Source organism: Sturnira hondurensis, unplaced genomic scaffold, assembly GCF_014824575.4.
Source record: "Sturnira hondurensis isolate 20B ecotype Veracruz unplaced genomic scaffold, ASM1482457v3 Scaffold0005329, whole genome shotgun sequence".
Taxonomy (NCBI): Eukaryota; Metazoa; Chordata; class Mammalia; order Chiroptera; family Phyllostomidae; genus Sturnira; species Sturnira hondurensis.
Window position 1 is genome coordinate 9,769,282 of NW_028077960.1, and position 27,389 is coordinate 9,796,670.

Consider the following 27,389-nt stretch of genomic DNA (forward strand, 5'->3'; position numbering starts at 1 on the left):
TCGTGGTTCGATTCCCAGTCAGGGCACATGCCTGGGTTGCAGGCCAGTTCCCCGCAGGGGCCAATTCCCAGCAGGGGATGCACAAGAAGCAACCATACATTGATGTTTCTCTTCCTCCTTTCCTTCCCCTCTAAAAATAAATAAATAAAATGTTTAAAAAAAAAAGAAGAAGAAATTGCCAGATGAAAGAGCAAAGAGAGGTCATATTGATGAGCTTTCTTTTGTATGCTTGAGTATAAACAATCACCTTAACAAATTAGAATTCAACTGGTTTTGAGAAACTTTCAGTGCAATGACAATAAAATTTTACTTTCAAGCAATTACATTAAGATAAAGAGTTATGATTACTTTTTTATTGTTGTTCAAGTACAGTGTTCCCCATTTTTTACCCCATCCCACCATGCCTCCCACCCCACTCATCCCTAATTACGTTTTTCATTAACAAAATTCTTAAGCAATATGGGCGTTGATATGACTGTTTTTATGCCCTGATGCTGCCACTTATTAGCTCTTGGATCTTGTTGAGCAAGTGACTTCACCCTTCTTTACCTGTGTCCTCATAAACCCGTAAAGTTGTAAGAAGAATCAATGAGTTTATATTTATAAAGCATTTGGAACACATTTTATTAGTTCTCCCAACACAGAGCTAGCCAGAGCTATTCAGCTTAAACAGATTATACCTAGATTTTTTTTGAAAGATGAGTAAAAACAGTATAGTCATACATGGATTTATCAGCATATGTTTCAATGTCAAATTTTAAAAGATTATTTATTTATTTTAAAGCTTTAATTAATTTATTTTTAGAGAGAGGAGAAGGGAAGGAGGAAATAGAGGGACAGAAACATCAATGTGTGGTTGCCTCTCATGTGCCTCCTACTGGGGACCTGACCCACAACCCAGGCATGTGCCCCGACTGGGAATTGAACCCATAGCCCTTTGGTTCACAGTCCAGAGCTCAATCCACTGAGCCACACCAGCCAGGGTTATTTATTTTTTTATTTATTCATTCATTCCTCAGAAACTTACTGGGTTTCCATTTTGAGTCAGCAATGATAACCATAGGGATATTAACTAAGATGTAAATTTTCTTAAACTAGAGAAATGCTCTATTAAGCACCAGATCAAAAATTTTAGAAGAAAGCAAAAGAAGGATGTGAGAGATAAAATTAAACTTCATCAAGAAGGATGAGAAACACTTGATAGAAACTATGTCACAGGAAAAAAATTACATGTCTTAAGTGGATCTAAGACATAAAAGTTAATAATCTCATTTTACTTGAAAAAGAACATAGGATATTAAGAAATAAAAATCAGTGATTAACATATAAGAATTGAGTGTGATTATATTGTTCTTTTGGCATGACATATTTTGTGAATTATGTTGACTAATTTTGTATCATAAGTAATTTTGTATACTCAATGGGTTGTTTTGCAAATGAACTAAGTCAATATAAACAAAAATTCTTTACAGATTAACAGGTACAATAAAAATATATTTAATATTTTAAGATGTAGAAATATATGGGTTTATTAAATCCCAATGTCCCACAGCTAATTAGGAGTGGAAATAGGATTGATTTCAATGTTTGAATTAAGTGATCTTAAAAAGGATTCTGACTAGCTATTCACTATTTCTGTGGAGCTGGAGAAAATGAACATAAATCTCAGCCAGAGTGTCTTATCAGGAATAAGGACTTCTTAATCAAAGGAGAGGATTACCACAAGAGGTGATAGTCTTTTCCATGCCTGGTGTTTTTTAAAGCCATTGAGTGACTTTATTTCTGAGATGATTTTTAACAACTGCTAGCTCAAAAAACAGAGACTTGACTACCTGTGTTACGGAGAGTATGGGGGCCTCTCAGCCTTCTGCTTCGTTCCTTATAGTTCAGGCTAAAGTACTGTACATCTGAATTGAGCGAACAAAATGACCTGTTATTCTCCTTCATAAATTATCTCACAAAATTAGATTGATGTTTATTAGATGATGAGCATTAGGATGGTGGTAAATAATTGGGTTTAAAAATATAAGCTAGTGCCTTGTCTGACTCTTCAATAACTGTAATCAGGCATGTCATTTGCCTGGTGCTTTACATATTCAAACCAGGTTTGCTTCAGCACTTTTCCCATCTGCCTGTGCTCAAAGTTGGAATAGTTTGTGCATTTCAAATAGGTGAAATCATTAAGGTAGCTCTCAAAGTACACCAGGAATAATAAATTAAGCTTTCGGCATCGTCATGTAAACAAGTCTATAAACTGACAAAGAAGTGCATAGAGCCTAGTTCATTGCTCTTCTAAGGCTGGAAGAGACTCGTGAGTCATCATGGCCATAAGGATGCGAGAGTCAAATGCTCTTTATGGTTTTATTCTTGTGAATCACATAGATAAAGTGCCTATGTTTTCAACTCTTGATATGCAGAATGTCAAGGAAAGTGTGTAATTTATTGAGGGGGAGAAAAATCTATTATAAATATTATTTGATTAATCTGCTAATATGTTTCTGATAGTGCAGCTTTGGAAATAATTTTGTAATGGAGATCAAATCATTGAGCAAAATGTATTTTTGGTACAGACAGTATTTCATTTTAACATCCCTGTAGTCAAGTAAGCATTTTAATTGCAATAACTTTATTACCTGATATGTACAATGCCAAAAGATATAGCATATAAAAATGGAGACAATGTCTGCCCTGGATAAGGATTTCTAAAAGTTTTGCCCCTGAACAATTAAAACATGAAGTACAATTTCCCTGATCTATCCCTACTTGCTGAATTAGACTTTCTGAGGAATGACCTGGTAATGGATATAGCTTAAACAAGCATAAGATAAATGCTTTAGAAAGCAAATGTTGTCTTTGTTGCCAGGCTGTTTTCTGTGAACCCATGCCATGTTGTGAATGAAACTTTCATTACTAAAAACCAAATTTTTAAGATTGCTTAGAAGAAGCCCTGGCTGGTGTAGCTCAGTGGATTGAGCATGGGCCTGGGAACCACACGATCACGGTTCAATTCCAAGTCAGGGCACATGCCTGGGTTGCAGGCCAGTTCCCAGCAAGGGACTCACGAGAGGCAACCATACATTGATATTTCTTTCCCTCTCTCTCCTTCCCTTCCCCTCTAAAGATAAATAAATAAAATCTTTTAGAAAATGATTGCTTAGAAGAGCAATGTCTGAGTGTGGCTTTAGAGTCAGTATCATCTAGAGATTTACCAGTAATGTGTTTTCTTAACTTTGTGACTATGATCTGGCATCATAGTAGAGCTTGTAATTTTATATCTGCCATGGAGTTTCTAATCATTTGTTGGCTTCTGTTGGTTACTTGGCAGCCATGAAAAATCTCCTGCCATAGAAATGCCATTATTTTTCACACCTAATCTAGCTGCCTCAGACATCATTATAAAAACTCAGAATTTTATCATAAAGTATTTATCATAAACATCAAGAATGATTGTAGTTTATTTCCTGTCATGCATACTCCATGACTAATTGACATAATGTTGTCTCAGTGTCCAAAAGCTGGTTTGCTTGTTTTCCTACTCCCACTTGGATGAAAAAGAATATTAGCTCTTGATTGGTAAATTCTTAATATAGCACTATTTTCATAATTTGTTAAAATAAACTTGTTAAAATACATAAACTTAGACCATTAATAAATATATATTTTAAATTATTGTAATCATGGTAATGTTGAATATAAACTATTTTAAATTTCTCAAATTATGCATGTTTTTAACATGAGGGGACATAGGATTATGATAGAACAATTTAATTTATTTAAACATACTTAGAGTACTTATATATTGATGTCTCATGATTTCAAAAGCAAACAACACTTAAGCAGGTCACTTAATTAGAATGAAACACATATTTTGTACTTGCTTGAGAGGATATGATGAATTCTATAAAGAAATGGGACAGGTGGAGTTAATTTTATTTAATTATATAGGACCTTTGATCCATTCTGCACAAATTTAACATTTATAAAAGTTAATGTGGACATTAATTTAAAAAAATGGGCATTACCTTTTGGAACCAAGTCCACAGAAGTATTCCTGACTGTAGGAACAGGGAAAACTTGCACTCCTTCTTTTTTCTTCCTTTCTTTCTCTCCTTTCCCTCTTTCTTCTTTTTTTCTCTTCTTTTTTTCCTCCAATCTGTCTCAGTAAATTACCATGAACAATAATAGAGATTAAGGAAACATTTATGTTCCCTCTATTGGAAAGCTATTATCTGTGCTTATTATTTTAGATAACCCACAGGGAAGTTATAAGAATTGCCTAGCAATTACTGTGAGCCTCAATTTTGTATGCTGTGTGCTACTCGTGGTTTATAGGAATTTAATTAACTTATCGAAATGTTAGGAGAAATAAAATAATATTTCAGTCTTGGAATTTTAAAGGGATATCTGTGGATAATAAGAATGGTGTGGACATTGGCACTGCCTCTTGTAAAAGAGTATGCCCATTGTCAGAGAGAGCTGGTTTTGGTGCAAGGGAAACGCAGTAGAAATTTTGCTGTCATCGGCACCCAGGTAATAACCTCATGCATTTTTCTTAGCCATATGGGCATTTGAGCTGTTTTCAGCATCTGGGCAATCAGTAGCATCCTTTATTAGAACTAGATATTTTTTTCATCAACAATCACTACTTTAAAGAAAGACTACGTTTTTGACAAATACATAGTGCAAATATAATGGCTTCCTGTATGCCTTCTTGGGCTGCCATAACAGAAGACAACAAAATGGATGGCTTGAACAATAAATTTTATTTTCTCACAGTCTATAGTTTGGAAGTCCAAGATTAAGGGGCTGTCAGGGTTGATTCACAGTGAGGCTTGTCTTTCCTGGCTTATAAACAACTCCCTTTCTCTATGGCCTTTCCTCTGTTTCATGGAGGGAGAGACTGAGCAAGCGCTGGTCTTTTCCACCTCTCATAAGGATACCAGCCGTGTCAGATTAAAGTTCCACTTTAATAAGGACCTCATTTACCTTCCTTCCTTCCCGAAAAAGGCCCCTATGTCTAAATGCAGTCATAATGGGGATAAGCCTTCATCATATCCATCTGGGGAGATCACAGTTCAGTCCATCACACTTTCAGATGAGTGAAACGTGTCCTTTGAATTTAGAGTTCCTTTAAACATTTTAGATACGTTTATAACATATGTTAAATCCAAGCAAGAAAATGAGCCCGCATTTTAAAGAGAAGAGCCTATTATTTAGTAGAATTTCCACTTAAAAAGGGAACTCAATTCAGAATATTTGTGACCCTATAGTCTTAGCTTTGGAGAAGTAGGAAGGAAGCAACAATAAAGAAAAGATAAAACTTTAGTAGAGAACAGTCATCGCTTTTGTAATGGCATCATCATCCAGTTTTAAAAGTGTGGCATACAGACATAAAAAATGTCTCAATGAGCCTGTGTATTTTATTCTGATTTTATTTTTTTATGATAGAGAAGTCAGAATGTGAAATGAGAAAAAACAGAAAAACATCTGATTTGTATACACTAAAATATTGGGCATATAAATGACTTAATAAATTTATTTGTCATTCAGTATTTTTAAGCAACAGTATTTACTACTGCAGGAACCAAAAGAACACAACAAATCTTATTAGGATATTGTTAACATGCTATCTTTAGAGAATGAGATGTTTCTTGTAGTTCTTTTACATAAATATTGAAGGTCAGAAATCTAAGATTTAAATTTCAGATGTACAAATTTTGACCTTTTACTTAGCTTTCCTATTTTCCCTCCCTAAAAATTGGAATAACACAGTATTTACATTATTTGGTTTTGCAGGCTATAAATTTGTAGGCTACTAAATGAAGAACTTTTAAAAAGTATAAGCCTATAATAAATACAATAAACAGTAGTTATCATTGAATTGGATTGTTAACCTAGTTAGTAGAAATAAGGAATAAAATTACACTATCATAATCAGATAGTGATAAGTATCTTAGAATCTTTGCTAGGCTATGCTATATAGCTTCAACCATTGATGAGTAATGTTGAAATGAACTCATAATCATTTTACTAACTGTGTTTATCAGTGGTTAAATTAAATATTAGTGTTTCCCAGAAAAATGTTGAGAGATGAATATGTAGTCTCATATTTTATTATCTAGACTATTACTGGCAGAAATGTTTAACAGAAATATACAATAGTATTTTGTGAAACTGATAATGGCATATAAGGGAAATTAAAGAAACGTGAAGTTTTGCTGATGCCTAACAGAGCCTTCATCTTAGTGCTCTGTCATTTCCTAAGGAGAGCAAACTTACATAAGCTCTATTCTCATGTGTGTGGCTCTAGAGGTGTGAAACTATACATGGTGAGTATAAGGTGATCTGGGGACAGAAGTGGTGGTCATTATGGGGTTTCAACTTTGGTCTTCCTGAGACTGTTTCCAGAGCAACAACGTGACCCAGATTTTCCAGAATCCTATTACCATAGTAACAGGAAGTTGGCACGTTGCCGGGATCTCTCTACACCTATACGTTTTCTTGTCCTAGCAGTGAATTTTTCAGATTCATTATATCGAAGGTTATTCTTGGACTGAGTTCTTATATAAAATATTCCTCATAAACTATAAACTCTCCCAGAAGAAACCATAACCCAGATAGAGTGAATAGCTAACTCAGAAGAAAATTTAAAACATTGTTAATCAATTGAAAGGCAACACTATTACATTTATTGAAAGAAATAAATTACTGGAATATGGTACAACTCAGCATAAGTATTTTGGAGCATATCAAATGGCTTGTGTTTTATAAGTAATTTTTATTTTTTCCACGTTTTTTATTGTTGTTCAAGTACAGTTATCTCCATTTTCCCTCCACCATTCCCCCTTCCCACCCTTGATCCTACTCACCCTTGATTTTGTCCATGTGTTCTTTATAAATGTTCCTGAAAACTGTTGTGGACCATTCTGCCTGGTTTCAGGAATTGTAACTCTACCCCCTGTGGCTAAGGATGAGCGAGTGACAACCTCTGGAATGCGAGCCGCAGGTGACAAAGCTTGTCTCTGGTAGCAAATGCTGCCTCAGTTTCCTCCCTGCCCCCGAAGCATGGTTGGAAGTCCTTGATGGGTAAGACCCCTCAGAGGAGGGGAAACCTAGGCCAGACACAATCACTTGGGAGGCCATCATGGAAGGACTCGGGGCGGCGGGGGGAGGGCTGCAAAAAAGAGGAAGCAATGGACTCTGATCCCCTGGCTTTGACATAGCCTGAGTCCCCATGTTCTCTGGGAGAAGTGCTTCTTGGCTCTAATCCCCTTAAGCCTGAATGCCTGTTTGGGAGGGGTGCAGCTCCTTGCCTTGCTAGAGCGTGTCCTGGGGAGAAATCTGGCATCACAAAGACTTGCTGATAAACCTGTGAAATCTGCTCTGCTAAGAGTGCTTTCATTCATATGATAAGGGTTTGAGTAGGAAATGAGTATGTCTGCAAGCCATAGTTTCTGAGGCTTGTTTCTGCAAGCAAAGTTTCTGCAACCCTGTTTCCTGACAGACACTGACTCAGATTAAGCCCTCAGATTTCTTTGAAATGTTATCTACTGTTTGATCCTNCTTGCTAGAGCGTGTCCTGGGGAGAAATCTGGCATCACAAAGACTTGCTGATAAACCTGTGAAATCTGCTCTGCTAAGAGTGCTTTCATTCATATGATAAGGGTTTGAGTAGGAAATGAGTATGTATCCCAAAGTTTCTGCAACCCTGTTTCCTGACAGACACTGACTCAGATTAAGCCCTCAGATTTCTTTGAAATGTTATCTACTGTTTGATCCTTGACACCCTGTATTCCTGTGTATTACAACCTAATAAAAGCCTCTGGAGGAAGGGGCTCAATGCCCTTTTTCCCCTGAGAAACTGGCCACTGCTCAAGGCCTTTTTTTCGCAAGAGAAACTGGCCACCTCTCCTCTCCAAGCAGATCATGTCTCAGTCACGTTCACTCTCATCTGTGGCACACGGGGGGACTTGTGAGGAAAGTTGCCCCACAGAACCCTTCCCCATTTTTCTCCCATTATCTCCTCTCACCTCCCCTCTGGTTACCATCAGTTTGTTCTTAATTTCAATGTCTCTGGTTATATTTTGCCTGCTTGTTTTTTAATTATTAAATTCCACTTATAGATGAGATCATATAAGTTATTTTTAATATGCTATCAAACTAATTATTATTGAACAATTTAAAAGTTTTCATAATGATACAAAAATGCAAACTATGTGTTTTATATTTTTTTCAGTGGGTTGAATGAAGATGTGCTAAAATGAGTAATATTTTTTATGTTCTTGAGATTATTTGATTTGTAATTTTAAACTGCTAGTTTATGGATTGGGACACCATGGCTTAGTACTTGTGAAGGTTCTATTGTTCTAGCAAAACCAAAAATTGTGCTATTATAGGTAATTCAGTTCCTAGAAATGCATTTGAGACTTCCTTCATGGTTTTTAAGCTTGTCACTCATAACTTGTGATACAGAATGTCTCCATGATTATTCACTGACAAATTTGATTTTATAGATTACTGGCTCTCACGATGAAGAATAATTTCCATAACTGCATGTCGCTAATGCCATTACTTACTTACCCCAAACCCTCAGATGGATTATATCAGGAGACATTCTTTGGGTCACCCATTCCAGATGTGCTGGACTCAGTGAAAGTCTGGCATCCTGGGAAACCCTATAATCCCAGGCAAACCAGTACTTTGGTCACCCAATGATCTGATCTACCATCTAGCCTCCTCCATGTAAGACACTAGCATTAATGTCAGTAGTTAATGTTCATACATGTACAGTCTAAGTAAAGAAATATCAATGGGAAAGACCTGGGTCTGGATCTTGGCTCTCCCCACCAAGTGGTAGGGTCACCAATTATTTCAAAGCATTGAAGTTGCTGTTCTGCTAAATCCTGTTGACAGTGTGCTTTGAAGTGGGTTTCAGATTGATGGAAAAAGAGCATTAGCTCTACAATTTCATTTTATCTAGGCAGAAAACATCCACAACCACAAAAACTTACACAAAATGAAGTGACCCCCAAGAAGCAGATGCAGCCTGTACACACATAGCTACTCTTGAGCTCCAAGGTCCATGCGAGCAGACTGCATGCAGGTTTACAGAATTTGAGACTAATACCTCGTTGTGCTGTTGTCCTTTTATGTAAGCCTCTTACATTAGTATTTGAGGAAAAAAATTGAGTCAACCAATAATCTCTGGACCTAATGCACTTAATTAGGGGAAACTCTGCAAATCTCAGTACTTCTCATACACAAAGTCACTGGCAGGGTGACAGTGACCTCATTCAAAAGAAGATGCATCCTTGACCGCTGTCCTCCCCATGCTCAAAGGCATTTAGGAATGTCAATCTTTCCAAGGAACCTAAGCTCATTATATACATTGTGAAGATTAAATGAAAGTGTATTAACAGCACTTTGCAAATAATAGGCTCTTAGTTTTTGTGGTGGTTGTTAGATTTAAAAAATGACCTTCGTGCAGAAAGCAATACGAATTTCTAAAATCTCATTTAGTCCTTTGATTTTTTTTGTTTTTATTTAGTTGAAGATATAAATGGTAGACTCTACTGGTCTGTACTTTTCAGCAGAAATATTAACTCACAACTAAATTCCAAAATTTTCTCAATAGTTTGAGAAATAAGTGAATGTCAATATTGTATATATCATTAATGTAAATTATCATATCTATGATATATATAAATATAGAAATGTACATTGGTAGTATGTATATAACTACTTCTGATGTATTTTATGAAGTTCTTTTTATAGCTTATATTGACTTCCATAATGAAAAAATCTAAACAATTTATGTTCTTATCTGTTTTTAAATTCATGTGTACTCATCAGTGCCAAGTAAATGTAAATTTTTAAAAAATAGGAAAATAGGAATTGACTATTAGCTCATCAAACAACATTTGTCAAACATATTTATTTCAATTTAAAGAACAGGCAAAATGCAAACAGTTTTTTTTTGAGCATGCCATAAATGTATGTTTCTCCACTTATATACTGATATCACGAAATAACCATATTGTTGTTAAAACTCCATGCTTAATTATTGGTGTTTTCAAGGCATCCTCTGACCTTAGCCACACTGCTCATAAGATTTAACACACTGGGTTGTGGCAAAGATTAGTCTCGTGGTCACTGTTAATGTTATCGAGTCACATGACCTATGGTAACCATAAGTTAAAGGGTCCATATTGGTTTATGAGGGCTTTTAATTCATTTTGAAGGAAAGAGAGTCCACATAGTGGTCCATATAGTAGGAGTAAGGTACCTAGTGTATTGTGACTGGGACTGGGAGGAGAGCAGGCATTAATAGGCTGGGGAAAATGGACAAGCTGAGTATTGGAAATGCATCAGCCTTTAGACTATAAATCCAGATGGAGCACGTACATTCGGTTTGCTGTGGTCACAGCTCTTTCCAAAGCATCACAAAGATTTCGGTTCCCTCAGTTTCCATTTTCTACAAAGTCTATTCTAAGACTCACTTCTTTTTTTCTGATAACAACCTACCCTTCTTGATTTACTTGCTACTCTTCTATTATGATAGCAAATAGGTATGTCCAACTGTAATATGCTTCAGCTTATGTTTTAAACAGCATTTCTATTGTCTCCTTTTAGTTTCAATGCCTTAGTTGCAATATTGTTCTACTTGAGTCTGTTTGGACTGTATCCTTTAGCCACATACTATCCAGTAGATGTGCAGTGGTCAGCAGTGCTGATTTCTGATCAACACATTGTGTAATAGGAATTTATTGACGGTGTTTGTCATAGAGAGGAATGACAGTTGTATGAATCTCCTCTAGGTTTTCACTCTGGTCTGGCATTGCAACATTGTCCTCAAACAACCAAGAGGCAGGGATTTTAGACAGATTAGTAAAGAAAGTCCTGGAAGTAAGTAGCATTTTGTCTTGTTAGCAAAATCTAGCAACACCAGTTGGCTTTATTTTACTGAAAAGAGTTTGTAGTTCTAAAATTCTAAAATTCAGGAAATTCAGATAGCGTGACCTAACAAGTAACAATGGAGAAGGAATTTCTTCAAAGTGATTGTCACATGTTAAGTGCAAATTAAAATGTATGTTTCCAAAGTGAAGAGAGAAAACATTAGGTGCAACAAGAAAAAATAAAACTACTGGGGAAAGAAGTAGCATAATATGGGTCTTTGTTGGGACTGATTCCACTAAACCAATTACCTAGACAGAATAGAAAGGAGAACCGAAGGCCAAACTCCTACTCTTATGCTTTTCTAATTCTCTTGATCGTGATTAGGAATACTTAATACCTAAGGTCTTGCCTCATTGAATGTTGTGTTTCAATTTTCAATTTAACTCAATCTGATGAAGATTGTAAAGTTCAAGCCCTCTTCTTTTTGGAACTATAAGTAAAAAGCAACCTGATGGGATATCTTTACACAATTTGACACTATCTACTGCACAAAGAACTGGAAAATTCAGTCAATATAGAGTGGTATGTGCTTAACATTGGTTTGTGTGTTTTAGCAGAATGTGAATTTACATACAGGCTCAGAAAAGCATTATAACATGTATAGAGCTCCACAGAGAAAGACTAATATACATTTCATCCTCAAGTTGCTGGAAAGTTAAATGGGCAAATCAAAAAACACCAATATTAAGAACTTTAAGAAAAACAAAAATTGATATAACATTAAAAACAAACAGTAAGTATTTGTTTTCTCTGCAGAGTATTTCAGCAGCTCATATTAATCATGTAAAATGGGGAAATGTGGATTTATCAAAAATGTGTATTAAAAATATCAGAACTAGAATGGAAAGCTCTATTTCCAGTAGCTTTGAGAAATAAAATATTGGCAGGTCACTTTATACAATGCCTTTTTTTTTTTTTTCAAGATTTTATTTATTTATCTTTAGAGAAAAGGGGAAGGAGAGAAGGAGATAAACATCAATGTATGGTTGCCTCTCGTGAGTCCCCTGCTGGGAACTGGCATGCAACCCAGGCATGTGCCCTGACTGGGAATTGAACCGCAATCGTGTGGTTCGCAGGCCCGCACTCAATCCACTGAGCTACACCAGCCAGGGCTATACAATGCTTTTTTTATGTGTAGAGCGGAATTGAATTCAGAGGTGATTCCATCAATGGTTTATCTTTCATATTAAAATAGTTTAAAATGGTTTTATTGGCTTTTAATCTTCCTTTAAAAATGTTTCATTTTGTGCCGCTTATTTAGTTTCTTTACATATGTTACATTACAGTATTATCTTACTCAAAAAATGAATACCTACTTATCATGTAGCAGCATTACCCTAGAACATGGCAACAATGTATTTAAATGTTCTCTGACTGTCTGAAATTCACAGATAAGAAATATAGCTAGGGTAGTAGTTAGACTTAAATGGACTTCTGTTAGAATTAGATTTGTAATAATAGTGTTAAACAGTGTTAATATTTATAGCATGTCAACATCATACTGTAGTGATACCTACAAGGTCTATAGTTTAAAGTTGTCATTTTCTCCAGGATAAAACCATGATTTTAGGGCTTTGTAATTCAGTCCAGCAAATCGTTAACCACACAGAAAACTTGGAATCATCCCTGTGCTTTGACATATTTATTTTTTACCACATTATGTTCTAATTCTTTTTCTGCCTTTCTTTTTCTTTTTTATTTAATTAACCGTAGAGAAGGAATATCAATATGCACATAATGGCTAAAAGTACTTAATGTATGAGTACTTAAAAGGAAAACATCTTCCCAGAACACATTTAGACCTTCATGAAACACAATCTAGCCCTGGTTTGTGTAGCTCAGTGGATTGAGCGTGGGTCTGTGAACCAAAGGGTCGCCAGTTTGATTCCCAGTCAGGGCACAGGCCTGGGTTGCAGGCCAGGTTCCCAGTAGGGGGCATATGAGAGGCAACCACACATTGATGTTTCTCTCCCTCTCTTTCTCCTTCCCTTCCCCTCTCTCTAAAAATAAATAAACACAATTTTTTAAAAATAAATAAATAAAATTCATTTACTCAGGCACCTCCCATCCTAGAATTAGCCTCCTAATTCTAACACCTTCCAATACACGCATGTCTGCTGGAGGTGAGAGCAGCAGTCCCAGCCATGTGGTTGGAAAGGGTGGAGGTTCTCATGATGCTGCACTTATCTGGGCTGTAGCCCAATTCAGGCAATCAAGACATGATGCTTTTTATTCTATTTTATAAAACTACTTCTAGAATTCAAAGTAAATAATCATCATAATGTTCAGATGTGTTCAATATGAATGTATGTATAACTTGCATGATTTTATTTCTTTTATCTGATCTTTGGTCCAGGATTATGCTCAGCAAAATATGGCCATTTTTGTCCTTCATGTAGTAGTCTTAGCAGTATTTTATAGCTTAATTTAGAAGCATTAGCAAACTATTTCTCTCTCTCTCTTTTCTCGCTGGTAACATACAGATAAACATACAGATACATTATTTAAATATGTTTATTTAAAATAAACATACAGATACATTTTTTCTTTTCTTGTTTTTTCAAACTGTACTTANCAATATGAATGTATGTATAACTTGCATGATTTTATTTCTTTTATCTGATCTTTGGTCCAGGATTATGCTCAGCAAAATATGGCCATTTTTGTCCTTCATGTAGTAGTCTTAGCAGTATTTTATAGCTTAATTTAGAAGCATTAGCAAACTATTTCTCTCTCTCTCTTTTCTCGCTGGTAACACCTAAAATAAACATACAGATACATTATTTCTTTTCTTGTTTTTTCAAACTGTACTTATCTAATCTGACATTTTGGGGATGGCTGTTGAAATAGATGGAGGCTTGGTTTGTAATTTACCTTTGAGACCATACTTATGAGTTCATGTAATAACATACAAGCTTCTCATATTCTTCCTTACTGGTAGATTATTAATTGCCACTGTCTAAAGAAGACTTTCCATGTTTAAATGAAAAAGTCTTCCAGCTCCTTAATTCTTGAAATCTGAGAATTTAAATAACTGAGCCCATTATAGTTACATAAAGTACAATTGATGCTGCTTATCTGTAGTTTCTGTACCTACACATTTAATCAACTAAATATTAAAAATGTTTTTAAGCCCTGGTTGGTGTAGCTTAGTGGATTGAGCACGGGCCTGCGAACCACATGGTCACAGTTTGATTCCCAGTCAGGGCACATGTCTGGGTTGCAGGCCAGTTCCCAGCAGGGGACTCACGCGAGGCAACCATACATTGATATTTCTCTCCTTCTCTCCTTCCCTTCCCCTCTAACAGATAAATAAAAAATAAATAAAAATAAAAATGTTTTTAAATGTTATGTTGTTGTCGACATGTACTATGTAGCTAGTCCTATGTCTGTGCTTCTGTTCTGAACAGGTACAGACTTTTGTCATTATTCTTTAAAGAATACAATGAAACAAGTATTTACAGAACATTTGTATTGTATTAGTCATTGTAAGTAATCTAGAGATGACTTAAATTAGACAGGAGAATGCACATAGGCTATATGAAAGCACCATTCCGTGTTATATAAGGGACTTGAGGATTTCTGGACTTTGGTATCTGTGGGGGCCCTGGTGCCAATCCCTGGACACACCAAGGGACAGCTGTGTGGGTTAGGAGTAAACATGCCCGAGCAATGGCCTAAGAGCATCTTCCAAAGACAGTTCAGAATGTAAGCTCTTTAACTATGACTTAGGTGGTTCACAAATCCCTATGGCATTCTATTCTGAATGGTAGAATTTTCTAAATGTTTGGCGAGCTGACCACGTTTATTTTTGCCCTCCCCAGATTTGTATAATATAGTAGTGGATGGTGATGTTACCTACCCCCTCTTTCTGTTACGGAGGCAGCACTAACTCTTTCTGTGACACAAAGATCATCAAGATTCAGATAGAACTGGGGAAGATCAGCCTTATTTCTTTTTGCTCTGGGGTTTATTTGCAGTACTTTATACCCATCGTCACCCAGGCTGCCTAGATGAGAAGCCCGGCTTTACGATTCCCTACTAAAGGGATCTTTGGCAAGTTATTGAAGCAGTTTCTTAGATTTTTAATAATAGAAATAGGTAACAATAGTACCTATCTCAAACAATTAAATGCATCAATATACATACAGCTTTTTGAAGGGGGCCTGGTGCACATTAAGGACTGTAACTGTCTCCATGTAATACAAACACCTTCAGAGTAGGATTTTTGTCTGTTTTGTTCTGTGTCTCCAGTGGGTAGAACAGAGCCTGACACATGGTTATAACTTAATCAATACATAAATTAATATTATTTTCTAAAAATGAAACATAGATATATTCCTCTGTTTTCAGTTTACTTTGTCACTATCAATGATCTAGCCAATTAAACTCCTGCTGTGATTTAAAAATTTTTTTAGAGATTTTATTTATTTATTTTTATAGAGGGGAAAAGAGGGAGAAAGAGAGAGAAACATCAATGTGTGGTTGCCTCTTGAGCTCCCTGCAAGGAGGACCCGGCCTGCAACCCAGACATGTGCCCTGACCAGGAATCCCAACTGGCGCCCCTTTGGTTCATAGGCCAGCACTCAGTCCACTGAGTGCACTCAGTCCAGCACTCAGTCCAGCTGAGCCACCCTAGCCAGGACCTGATGTGATTTTTTAATCTTTGCTCTGTCTTGGAATCAATTTAGACACGGGAGTAACCTGAGTAAGATGTGTCATACGATGAGGAGACTATATGCCCAGGTGTTTTCCCCTTGAAGGTATAAATCGGTCTAGGTTGTCTTTTAGGAATTCTCTACCAGAATTCCCTTGATGTTTAGAGGAGCCAACAGAGGCCCCACTAAGTTAAATATGTTCCAAATTACTTGTGAAGATGAGCTATGAAGCAACCTTTGTCAAAGTTACTATAAAATGAAATTATAGAATCATAAAGGGAATCAAGATGCTGTACAGTATCCCCAGGATGTGCAATAAAAAGAAAAAAAACTCTTTATCAGACCAATAAGAGAGTAGCCAATAAGAAAGTACCTTTTCCCACCCATCCTTCTGTATTGCGACACTGCAGGGAGAAATACCAGCTGCCTCCATTTCAGCAGCTGAGGTTGCCAGAGCAGAATCATTATTTGCCTTGCCACTCTGGTAAGGCTTTAAGAAGTATAGCTGCAAGATGAACAGCAGATGGCCTTAGAGCTGATGTCTTTATCTATTTCGCTGCTGCAAGATATCACACAGAAGAGCCTTAATGGTGATTGGTTTTTAGGTCCATGCATTCAGAATGTATGAATTATATACATTCTGGTCACCTTATAACAAAGGCTCTTTATTTTGGTTTCAGGGATATAATTTGGCTTAAGTACATGGTTCATGAATAGTAATGTACATGTTATAACTGAGCAAGTAATTAAATGCAAAGAAGTGTAAATAATATGCCATGCTGATTTTATATGACTGGTGTAATAAATGACAATAGAGAAATCTCTTGTCTTTACTTTGTTAGTGATATAAAGCATGGTTAAGTTTAGATGGGTTGAACCATGGAAGACTTGTCAAATTGTGATAACTAGTAATTTTCAATGAATGGCTCATGAAATCCTGAGGCATATTTACATTCTTTTATGGTTTTTTTTTTGCCTAAATTTATGATCAATTGTAGGCTTTAGGTGAAGTGTCTGTTCTTTAATCTTTAAGTGCAACATTCTTTCTCCAATAAGATGTTATTGAACTTCTAATTCTTCTGTCAGAATCTTTTCTGGGTGTTGTGGGTACAAGAATGAAAAACATTATCTTTTTTGCTCTGGAGTCCTATGCCTAAATCTGTCACAGTGAAAGGGGAGGGGTAGTAAATGTTCTAATGTTGGGGGTGGGTAGTATAGGCAGCTATGCTTATAAAAAGGAGGGAATAACTCAACTGGCTTGGACATAAAACTAGGAATTTGGTGAAGAATCGATATTGGCATTTGAGCATGGTAAAGTACGTAACTACTAGTTTTTACCAGGGGGGTAAGCACTGAGAGAGGACTCCAGGCAGCAGGAATAGCGAGTTCATACTCTTGCTGATCTTGTGAAGAAGACACCTCTGCATAAGGATCTATGCCTCTATCTCTTATTCATTTTTATTTAGGTTATAAGAACATATGTATCATTTCACTACAGAATGATTCAAAATTAAATAATTGATGATCTTTCCCATAAAAATATAAGGAGTGAACAGCTACAATATTTATATGTGGAATGACAAAAACAAATGGTCATTGTCAGCATTCAAAAAGAAAGAGATTTTTGTTTTAAAACTTTATCCCTCTTACTATTCTAATTTGGAACAATACTCCAGAAATACATAAATTTTAATTTTCCTCTCCATGTATAAGATTCTTAACATAATTCTACAGGTTTATGCCACAGAATTAAATACATAATCATTATATCTGGTTTCAGTTTGATAAATACAATAAGATTTTGACAAAAGAGAGCACTGTTTCATTTTAATGGTTTGAATGAATATAAAGCATACTGTTGAATTCTAGTTGTAGCAGATCTAAATAGGTGCGTGTTCTTTTGTTTATGTCTTTTAGCATCTCCGTCAATTAAACTCTTGGTGGATGACCCTATAGTTGTAAACCCTGGAGAGGCCATAACATTAGTGTGTGTTACGACAGGAGGAGAGCCCGCACCGTCTCTCACTTGGGTCAGGTCCTTTGGGATTCTGCCCGAAAAGACTGTTTTGAATGGAGGAACTTTGACCATCCCTGCCATCACCTCAGAAGATGCTGGCACTTATAGCTGCATTGCCAATAACAATGTAGGAAACCCTGCTAAAAAGTCCACCAACATCATTGTGAGAGGTACGTTGGTACGTTTGCCTAGAGATGGTGACAAACAGATTTCTGGATGAGCCAGGCTATTGCAAAGCAAATGCTGTTTGGTATAAAAAAGTATTCTCCCAGCTATTGCATATATATGTGACATATACAGAAAACGGTTTATAAGTAATGAAGGATGTCTAATTATAAATGGATCCTAAAATTTCTAAATCTTAATCGCAATGTCTTATGTTTCCGTGTAATAGTTTTCGTGACATATTTTTAGTGACACCATTGAATAGTTCTTATAATGTGTTCTGAGTAAAAGAAATGATTAAAATGCAATTGTGGCATAGAACATCATGTATGATGAAACATTTTTATATAGATCATGTATTACTCCAGGAGTCTCACAGCTTTATCAATTTAATGGTTAACAATCACGATTGAATCCCTGTTACAAGCAGAGTTTTAAACTGTGAAATCATATAGAGACCTATAAAACATTGACCTATACTCAAGGATTCTATTGTTAGGTACTAAAAATAAAATGCATCAGTGAATAGTTATATGATATAGTGTATGGCAAACATAAGCAAAAGCTATAGAAATATTAAAATATATAGTGGCCTCTGGCATAGGTTACTAGGGAATATCTAATGATATTTTCACTGGGTCTTATACAGTGGGTAGAGTTTTTATAGACCGAGATTAAAGAGATACATGGAAAAGTCAGGGACAGCAATGGGCAAATTGTATTTGAGTAACTGATGTAAAATGTGGGTCTCTAAGACAATAGTAGCAGGGATGTTCTAGTGTGGCGGCTGCCAGCTAGTGTGTTGGTGCTACAGGTGAGGCGAGAGGCTTTCCCTCCTTTTTGGATGATTTGCATTAATTGTGCAAAAAGAGAGCCTGCATCTTCATGTCTCACCAGCATGGTCCTGGGTTGGGGACAGAGGATGAATGCTGATTCCTTCCAAAGTTAAAGCAGATATCCGCGTGCCCAAGAGGACTTTTCCAGCAGACAAATGAAAGGAAGGAAGGCAGATCTGCACACAAAGAAATAATATATGGAAATGAATAACAAGAGAAGGTTTACAAATGGAATTATGTTACCCTTTCTATTTTAAATATCAGCATGATAAAATGGGCCTTTCTAATTCCTTATCCCAGTGAGTAACTGTATTCTGTTCACCTTCTACCCCACATCTTAAAAGAAAGCAAAAACTTTACAAATCACCGATGTTTATCATTTCTGCTTTGTGTTTGCTTTAAAATACTTGCTTTTCCAAGTAGCTTTGAAAAAATGCTACCAAATCTTGCTCTAATAATTTTGATATTATTTAAAGCATTGAAAAACTCTCCTTAGGGTCATGAACACAGTGTAGAATCCTTTATTTCATTATTTTATCCAGGACAGGTACTCACCAGAGAAAAATGATGCATTAAATCTAGTTTGACAACAGGATCGTCCAAAACCATATTGAATCCATGTACAAAAGGCAACATGTCCAGCATAAAATGTGTTGCTCAGGCACCCTTTGTAAAAAATGAACTCAATCCATAGAAAATATACACTCAGAGAATGACTTGCTCTTTCCCACCCTAACAGTTTTTTATCTGAGCTCTTACAAAGGGCAGTTTCCAATATCAACAGCTAAAATATATAAAGCCCTAAAATTGTGTTAGTCCAATGTTAATTTTCATGCCTTTAGTTCATCTGAAATACACATTTGCATAGTCATGTTATATTAGCAGGGGAAGCTCTCATCAGAGGCATACATATAACTCACAAAATCAAATTTGAACATAATCTTACTGAATGTAGAAATAGTCTTGTTAAAGAGTCAGAGATTACGCTGTAGGGAGAAAAACTGCTACAACACTTGGAAGGCATCTCATTTCTGCCACAAAGGCCAAGAAATGCAGTTAAAGAAAAAATGGTTTTCTTTTCATCATAGCAAGGAAATTATTTAAAAGTGCTCTGAATTTGTAGACCTCTGTAATGTCTTAGATTAACTGTGTCATGGATACAGTAGAAGTTGAACTCCACATTTATTTTCTCCTCATTTTTTCTTATAATTAAATCAAGATCCATACACTGTGTGTTCCGAGGAAGAACAAGGATGTTCTGTGTATAGAATGCTCATTACTATTTGAGAATATCTGTGGACAAAATAAGAGTCCAGGGTATGTATAGGCATAAAATTTGAGAAAGATTTTTGAATTCATCACTCGGTCTTTTAACAAATAGAAAATGCTTCAAAATAAACAATGTGGATAACATTCCATGTTTATAACAAGCTCAAATGTAAAGAAGGATATCATATGTTTTAATATTCTCTTAAAGCATTTTTCAATATAACTGCAGTGACTTTTTTGTCATATTAAACATAGTGCAATGACAGAGCCACTTTTCTCCCATGTGAGGATAGAAGCAGTTGCTTAATACCATTTATTAAGAAAATTATGTTGATTTCCTCACTTTGTGTTAGGTGGTCTGAGCTCACAGCTTCCCAAGTCCTGTAAGATGATACAACATCCCCGCCTAAAGTTCCCTGTTGTTGTGATTTGCTGTATTTAGAGATGCTCACATTTTTTCCCCTGTCGTGAATTGAACCTGTGTTGAACAAGCCTTATTCAGAACATGTTCAACACATTATTGTATTTAGTTGCTCCATGGTCATTTTAACTTTCATACAGTGTCTTCATGTTTCTCTACAACAGGAAGAGTCAGGCAGACCCCGTGACCCTTCTGCTCATTCTCACAAATAGAGACTCCAACAGTACATGCAAATCACAAGCACATATTTACTCAGTATTTTAGATGCACGATCCAAAACAGCATTAAAATTTAATTTAAAAATGGCTCCCCAGCCTAGCGTGGGTAGACTTTGGGCTGGAGGTCTCGTCCTATGCCAAACGCCTCCACAGGACTGAGATGATGAAATAGACAGGTTCTCCCTCAGCCACCTTAAGCTCGGAAGAAGGTGCATCTCACAATTTTCTCCAAAAATATTCTCCTAAGCAAACTGGTCTCTCTCCATGTTTCTACCTTTAATTGTCTATCAAGTCTAAGAATCATGGAACAGATGTTTTTACTTCCTTTGAAAATTTGCATAAGAAGGTGTCTCTTCTGCACTCACTATGGAATTCTGTGGCTTCTATTCTCAGCAAAAGTGAGGCAGGAAAGTGCTAGTCTATTATCTAATATCACAAGAATATAGAAAGATTACAAGAGTTTTCAAAATTTCTAGCCCACATTTTAAAATTAGATCAATCCATCAGCAGGTCTTCTTGGCCTAATCTTCAAACTATACTCTAAATCTGACCATATCTTGCCACAATCACTGATATACCATCCTTGTGCAAACTATCCATTGCTCCTGTACTTGATTAAAATAGCCTTTTCATTATTTATCTTTTCAGTCCAGACTGTCTTTTAAGGGGGACTGTTTTTGTTTTTCACCGTGTTAGATGAGGTAGACTAGGCTGAGTTAAAAAATAGTCCCATGCAAGTAATTGCTCACAACAAATACACTTCAGTTGTTTTTCATGAGAGAGTTCAGGATTTTACCTAGTTGACAATGCTGAGACTGTTATTGTGTGTGAGATTGATGGACGTACGTTGGGAGATGGCTGTAGGAGCAGAGACTCCACTCCGTGCAATTATTTAAGCACCTGGACTGATGATGCCTTGCCTCTGCCATTTTCAACTTGTGGTTACTAAGGTTGCTCTGAGCATTAGCTCCTTTCCTGTCAGCTGGAAGTGGGAGGGAGATTGACGAAGCACACACAGGAGATTCTTATGGGTCAGGTGTGCATTAGATCCAATCATGTTTCATTGGCTTGATATTAGACACCTAGATGCATTTGATGATGTGGAGGTTGAAAAATGTATTCTTACTGTGTGCCTGGAAATAAGAGGACATGGGTTTTTGTCAACAGCTAACCCTGTATCTTACATTCATGCAAGAGAAAGTGATTAACATCATCTCATTCTCCCTATCAAATTCCTCCCATGGCTTCCCATCTTACCTACAATGGAATTCAAATTCATTATCATCCTGTCACATCCCTCTCCTCTTTTAGACACATTATCCTCATTGTTCTTTTTTATAAATCAGTACTTAAATATTTACTGTTCAGCCTGGAATGTTAATTTTAAAATACTATCTCCTGGGAAATGGCTTCCCTGCCCACTTTATCTTAACCCACTCCTAACTCCTTTGCATGATTCATTGTTTCTTCATATCATATAACTATCTGGAATTACCTCATATTTCTTTATTTATTGTTTATTTCTTTCTCATGATGATAGGCACAAAAATGCATCTGTTGTCTTACTCAGTGATATAGTGCTAAAGTGTAGAAAATGACTAAGCCTTTAGTAGATGTTCAATAAATATATTGAATTAACAAAATGTCTCTTTTAAGTTCATTGACTTATATTAGATACTTTTTGAGAACATCTGTCTCTCTTTCATAGAATAAATATGCACTAGATGATATGAAGCAAAATTAGGAAATTCTATATCTGTATTAAATCATATAACATCGGTGTGATGTGACTAGCTCATTCCATAGGCCACATCCTTCTGATTATTCATTGCTTTGCAACAAGCCACCCCAAAACAGGAGCATAAAATAATAGCAGTCATTTATTATATTCACAAATCTTAGGATTAAAAGGTCAGCTAAAAAATTTAGGGTCTCATAGAAATTTCATTCAGAAGGTAGCTGGGGCTGGGGTCAGCTTCACGGTGACTGTAGGTTCTTCCATGGTGCCTGGACTAAAGAGTCCAAACTGCCATGTTCCTCATGCTGGTTTCCTCTCTCTCTCTCTCTCTGTCTCCTGATCTTTCTTTCTCTTCCTTCCTCCTTTCTTTTCTACCCTCTTCCCTCCCTCCCTCCCATCCTCCCCATTTGCTCTCTCAATAGCCTCTTTCAGTTGTCTCTTTACATGTTTTTTCCACATGCCAGAGTATTGGAATTCTTGCGCCAGGGTCTAGGAACTGCATAGGTTCTTCTAATCCAGCTTCTGAAGTCATTCTGTTTCATTTCTGCACTCTGTTCATCAAGATAGTGATAAAGGATAACCTGGTTTCTGGATGGAACCAGATATCTTTATTTTTTTTTAAAGAGAGATAGAGGGAGGGAGAAAGAGGAAAAGAAACCTTGGTGGGTTGCCTCCTGTCCACACCTGACCAGAGAATCTAGTAATGTCCCACTTTGCTGGACGGTGCCCAAACAACTGAGCCACCCTAGCCAGAGCCAAACATCTCTGTCTTTTGAAGGGAAGACTGTTAGCTAATATGCAGACTTGATTTAAAGCCATCATACTATGCACTGTACTCCACAAACAATACTATTCACATCACACTCCCATTCTGCTTCCATTCTCATTTATGTTTCTATTTTCCCCTTTTCTCCTTAATTTCAGCAACCCCCATCTTGAATCCATGACCACTGCAAAGTGACATTGTCCATGGCTTTTCCTTTTAATTCTAGTATTACTCTGTTTTTGTTGGATATGATTTCAGATACTTAATATGTAGAAATAAAAGTACCAATATTGAAATAGATTCAACCTTTACAGATGAATTCAATATGTATTCAGTGAAGCATAAATTTACATTTTTATAGCTGTACAGAAATATACTATAACCTCCAGGAACATCATAACCTTCTATTTTGAAAAGTTAATTTATCTAAGTCTGTTCACATGAAAGTATTGATTTCTTTACATATTTGAATTTTAATATTCAACATATTTGTTTGGAACCAATTTAATATATATGTATCAATTACAGCACTGCTAAAATCTGAAAATGATCTTTATTTAGGCTTATTACAAAAAATCTTAAAATTTAAAAATTCTATGGGAGAAGACTTTGAACTTTTGTGCCAGTTTCATTTAGGCAAAGTAATAGTTACATATTGATTGGGTGTTTATTTATGTACTAGGCTACCTATGTCCATTAACATTTTAATTGTTTTGAAGTATATATGAGGTAAAATATTATTCTTTCTATTGTAAAGAAAAGTAAAACTAAAGAGGGAACAATTAAACAAATTTACCAAAATAAGCCTTATTTTAGTTGCAGACTGGGATTCAAAACCCACACAGTACGGTTCCAGGGATGCTGTGTTAATGAAGCTACATGGTGCCTTTCCAAATTTAGCCTAGTTTTTTAAAATATATAGCCCATTTTAGATGGCAGAGGAGTACATGAAAGCTACACTGACCTCCCAGAACCAAACTAGAATATGGCTAATTAAAGAGATATCATCCTGAATAACCAACTGAACGCTAGCTGGAAGTCTTATCACAAGGGACAGATGGAAGAAACCACATCGTAAAACTCCCAGAAAGTACAGAGATGTGAGAGGGCTTGCTGGGCTCCTACTGGTGGCAGCTAAAATTCTAGAGGGGTAAGTCAATGGCCAGGGGATTCCCCCTGAGAAGTGTCGGGTTTGAACACCAACCCTGGTTCCCAAGACTACAGCTCCAGAGATGGGAAAGGAACACAAATAACATCCGGCTGTGAGGAGCAGTAGGGGTCCTATCTGCCAGGAAGAGACGGCCACAGGTGCAGAAAGCCTCTTAAAGGGCCAACCCACAAAATATTGTTTGCATCCGCTTATCCTGGACTCTAGCAGAGAAAAGGCAGAGTGGACTAGAGCTACCAGAGCAGAGTCTGGGGTTGGTGGTGCTGGGGAAAGAACTGAAGGAACAGCCACCGGGAGCCCTGTGTTGAGTCATTCCCAATACGACCGAAACCATTTTTCTCAGGCAGAGCACTCCCTTCCGAGTAGCATCAGCCCGAGGGACAGCAATAGTCCTGTTTACAGTATAACTTCATCCTACCCTGTGGAGTACACAGCTGGAGGCTATCTCAGTGATTAAGTCTAACAGCAAAGGTGGCTCTTTGGCAGCACCGAGACATTAGCTGACCCTCCCCAAAGCCTGGTGCTGGAAAATATCTGTCCTTGGTGTACAACCTGTTTCTTTCTGCACACATCCATACCCAGCAGAGGGTTCCACCAGCTGAGATTACTGATAGCTCCACCAGGATGACTGCTGAGAGCAAGTCACAGGCAGTGTCTGACATAGGTCTGTGCCAGAGTCTTTGCAGATCTAACAAATATATATAGAAACAAATACAAAGGATCATCCAAAATGGGAAGACAAAGAAATGGGTCCAAATGAAAGAACAAGAGAATTCTCCAGAAGAACAACATGAAAGGGAGGCAAGCAATTTATCAGATAGAGAGTTTAGAGTAATGATTATAAGGATACTCAACAATATAAAAAAAGACATATAGACCACAAAAAAGGAACAGAGAGAAATAAAGAATGCAATATCTGAAATAAATAATACACCAGAGTGGAAAACTGTAGGGTAGATGAAACAGAAGATTGAATCAGTGATTTGGAATACAAGGTAGTAAAAACAAAACAAAACAAACAAACAAAAAAGAAAGCGGCAAAAAGAAAAAAGGATTTAAAAAAAGAAGAGAGCTAAAGAACTTTAAGGACAAAATGAAGTATAGCAACATTCATATCATTGGAATACCAGAAGGAGAAGAGAGTAAGCCAGGGATCAATAATATATTTAAAGAAAAAAGAAGGAGAAGAAACTGAGAAAACTGAGAGCAAGGAGATGGGGCTCAGAATACTAAGAACGAGAGAAAAGAAGTGGGAATCTCAAGAACAAGGGGATGGAACTTGAAACCCCAAGAACAAGTGAAGAAACCTGGAATCCTGAGAACAAGGGGATAGAACTTGAAACACAATAAGAAGGGTATAGAACCCAGAACCCCCACTAAAAGGGAAGGAATTTGTCAACCCTACTACAGGGGGATGGAAGTCCGAATACTGAGAACAAAGGAAGGAATTTGAAACTGCAACAACAAAGGGATACAACTCAGAGTCCCAAGAGCAAGGTCATCGAGCTCGGAAACCTGAGAACAAGGGGAAATAAAATGGAATTCCAAGAGCAATGTGATTTTACTTGAACCCCAAGAACAAGGACAGGAACTCGGATACCCAAGAACCACTGGATGGACCTTGAAAACCCAAAACTAAGGGAAAAGAAGTGGGAAAACCAAGAGTAAGGAAATGGAACTCAGAACACCAAGAACTAGGGAATGGAATTCGGAATCCTGAGAACAAAGGCATAGATCATGAAACCCCAACACCTGGAGGATGGAATCCAAAACCAAAAAAAAACAGAAGGAACTCGGCATCCCAAGACCAAAGGGAAGGAAGTACAAATCCCTCCAAAGGGGATGGAACAATGAATGCCAAGATGAAGGGTAAGATACTCAGAATGCCAAGAACTAGGGGATGGAACTTGAAACCCCACAAAATGGGGGGGGGGAACTCAGAACCTGAGGACAAGGGGATGAAAATCAGAACACCCGATACCAAGGGTATGGAATTCCAACTCCAAAACACGGGGTGGGAAATGGGACCCTGAGAACAAAGGGATTGAACGTGGAATCCGAAACACAGTTGGCTGGATTTCAGAAGCCAGAGAACAAGGGGATGGAACTTGGAATGCCAAGAAAGAGGTTTAAAACTCAGAACCCAAGAAGAACGGAAGGATTAGGAATCCCAACAGGGGCAGGGAAGCCTAAATACTGGTAACATGGAGGTGGAGTTTGGAACCTTAAGAGCAAGGGGGTGAAATTCAGAATCCCAATAAGAAGCCAGTGGAACTCAGAAACCTGTGAACAAGGAGATGGAAAAGGAGTCCAGAGAACAATATAACATTTTTTTGGAATCCTAAGAATAATGGGATAAACTTGAATAACCAAAAACTAAAGGATAGAACTAGAAATCCTGAGAGCAAGACAGTATAATTCAGAACCCCAAAACAAGGGGAAGGAACTCAGAACCCCAAGAGCAAGGTGATAGAACTGAGAAACCTAAGAACCAGCAGATGGAAATCATAATCCAAAGAACAATGTGATTTTACTCGAACCTCAAGAAAAAGGGGATGGACCTGTNGTATGGAATTCCAACTCCAAAACACGGGGTGGGAAATGGGACCCTGAGAACAAAGGGATTGAACGTGGAATCCGAAACACAGTTGGCTGGATTTCAGAAGCCAGAGAACAAGGGGATGGAACTTGGAATGCCAAGAAAGAGGTTTAAAACTCAGAACCCAAGAAGAACGGAAGGATTAGGAATCCCAACAGGGGCAGGGAAGCCTAAATACTGGTAACATGGAGGTGGAGTTTGGAACCTTAAGAGCAAGGGGGTGAAATTCAGAATCCCAATAAGAAGCCAGTGGAACTCAGAAACCTGTGAACAAGGAGATGGAAAAGGAGTCCAGAGAACAATATAACATTTTTTTGAATCCTAAGAATAATGGGATAAACTTGAATAACCAAAAACTAAAGGATAGAACTAGAAATCCTGAGAGTAAGACAGTATAATTCAGAACCCCAAAACAAGGGGAAGGAACTCAGAACCCCAAGAGCAAGGTGATAGAACTGAGAAACCTGAGAACCAGCAGATGGAAATCATAATCCAAAGAACAGTGTGATTTTACTCGAACCTCAAGAAAAGGGATGGAACTGTCAAGCCCCTTCTCCCCCAAAGGGGATCGAACTCAG

The 27,389-nt window shown here is 37.0% G+C and overlaps 1 protein-coding gene across 1 annotated transcript in view; it reads left to right on the forward strand.

Moving 5' to 3' along the window:
* Positions 1–27,389, forward strand: part of MDGA2 (MAM domain containing glycosylphosphatidylinositol anchor 2) — an 847,781-nt gene that overhangs the window by 557,216 nt on the left and 263,176 nt on the right. The window contains exon 6 of the mRNA XM_037047200.1: positions 17,532–17,801. Within this exon, the coding sequence (XP_036903095.1) occupies positions 17,532–17,801 (270 nt within the window). The remainder of the gene's footprint in view (positions 1–17,531; positions 17,802–27,389) is intronic.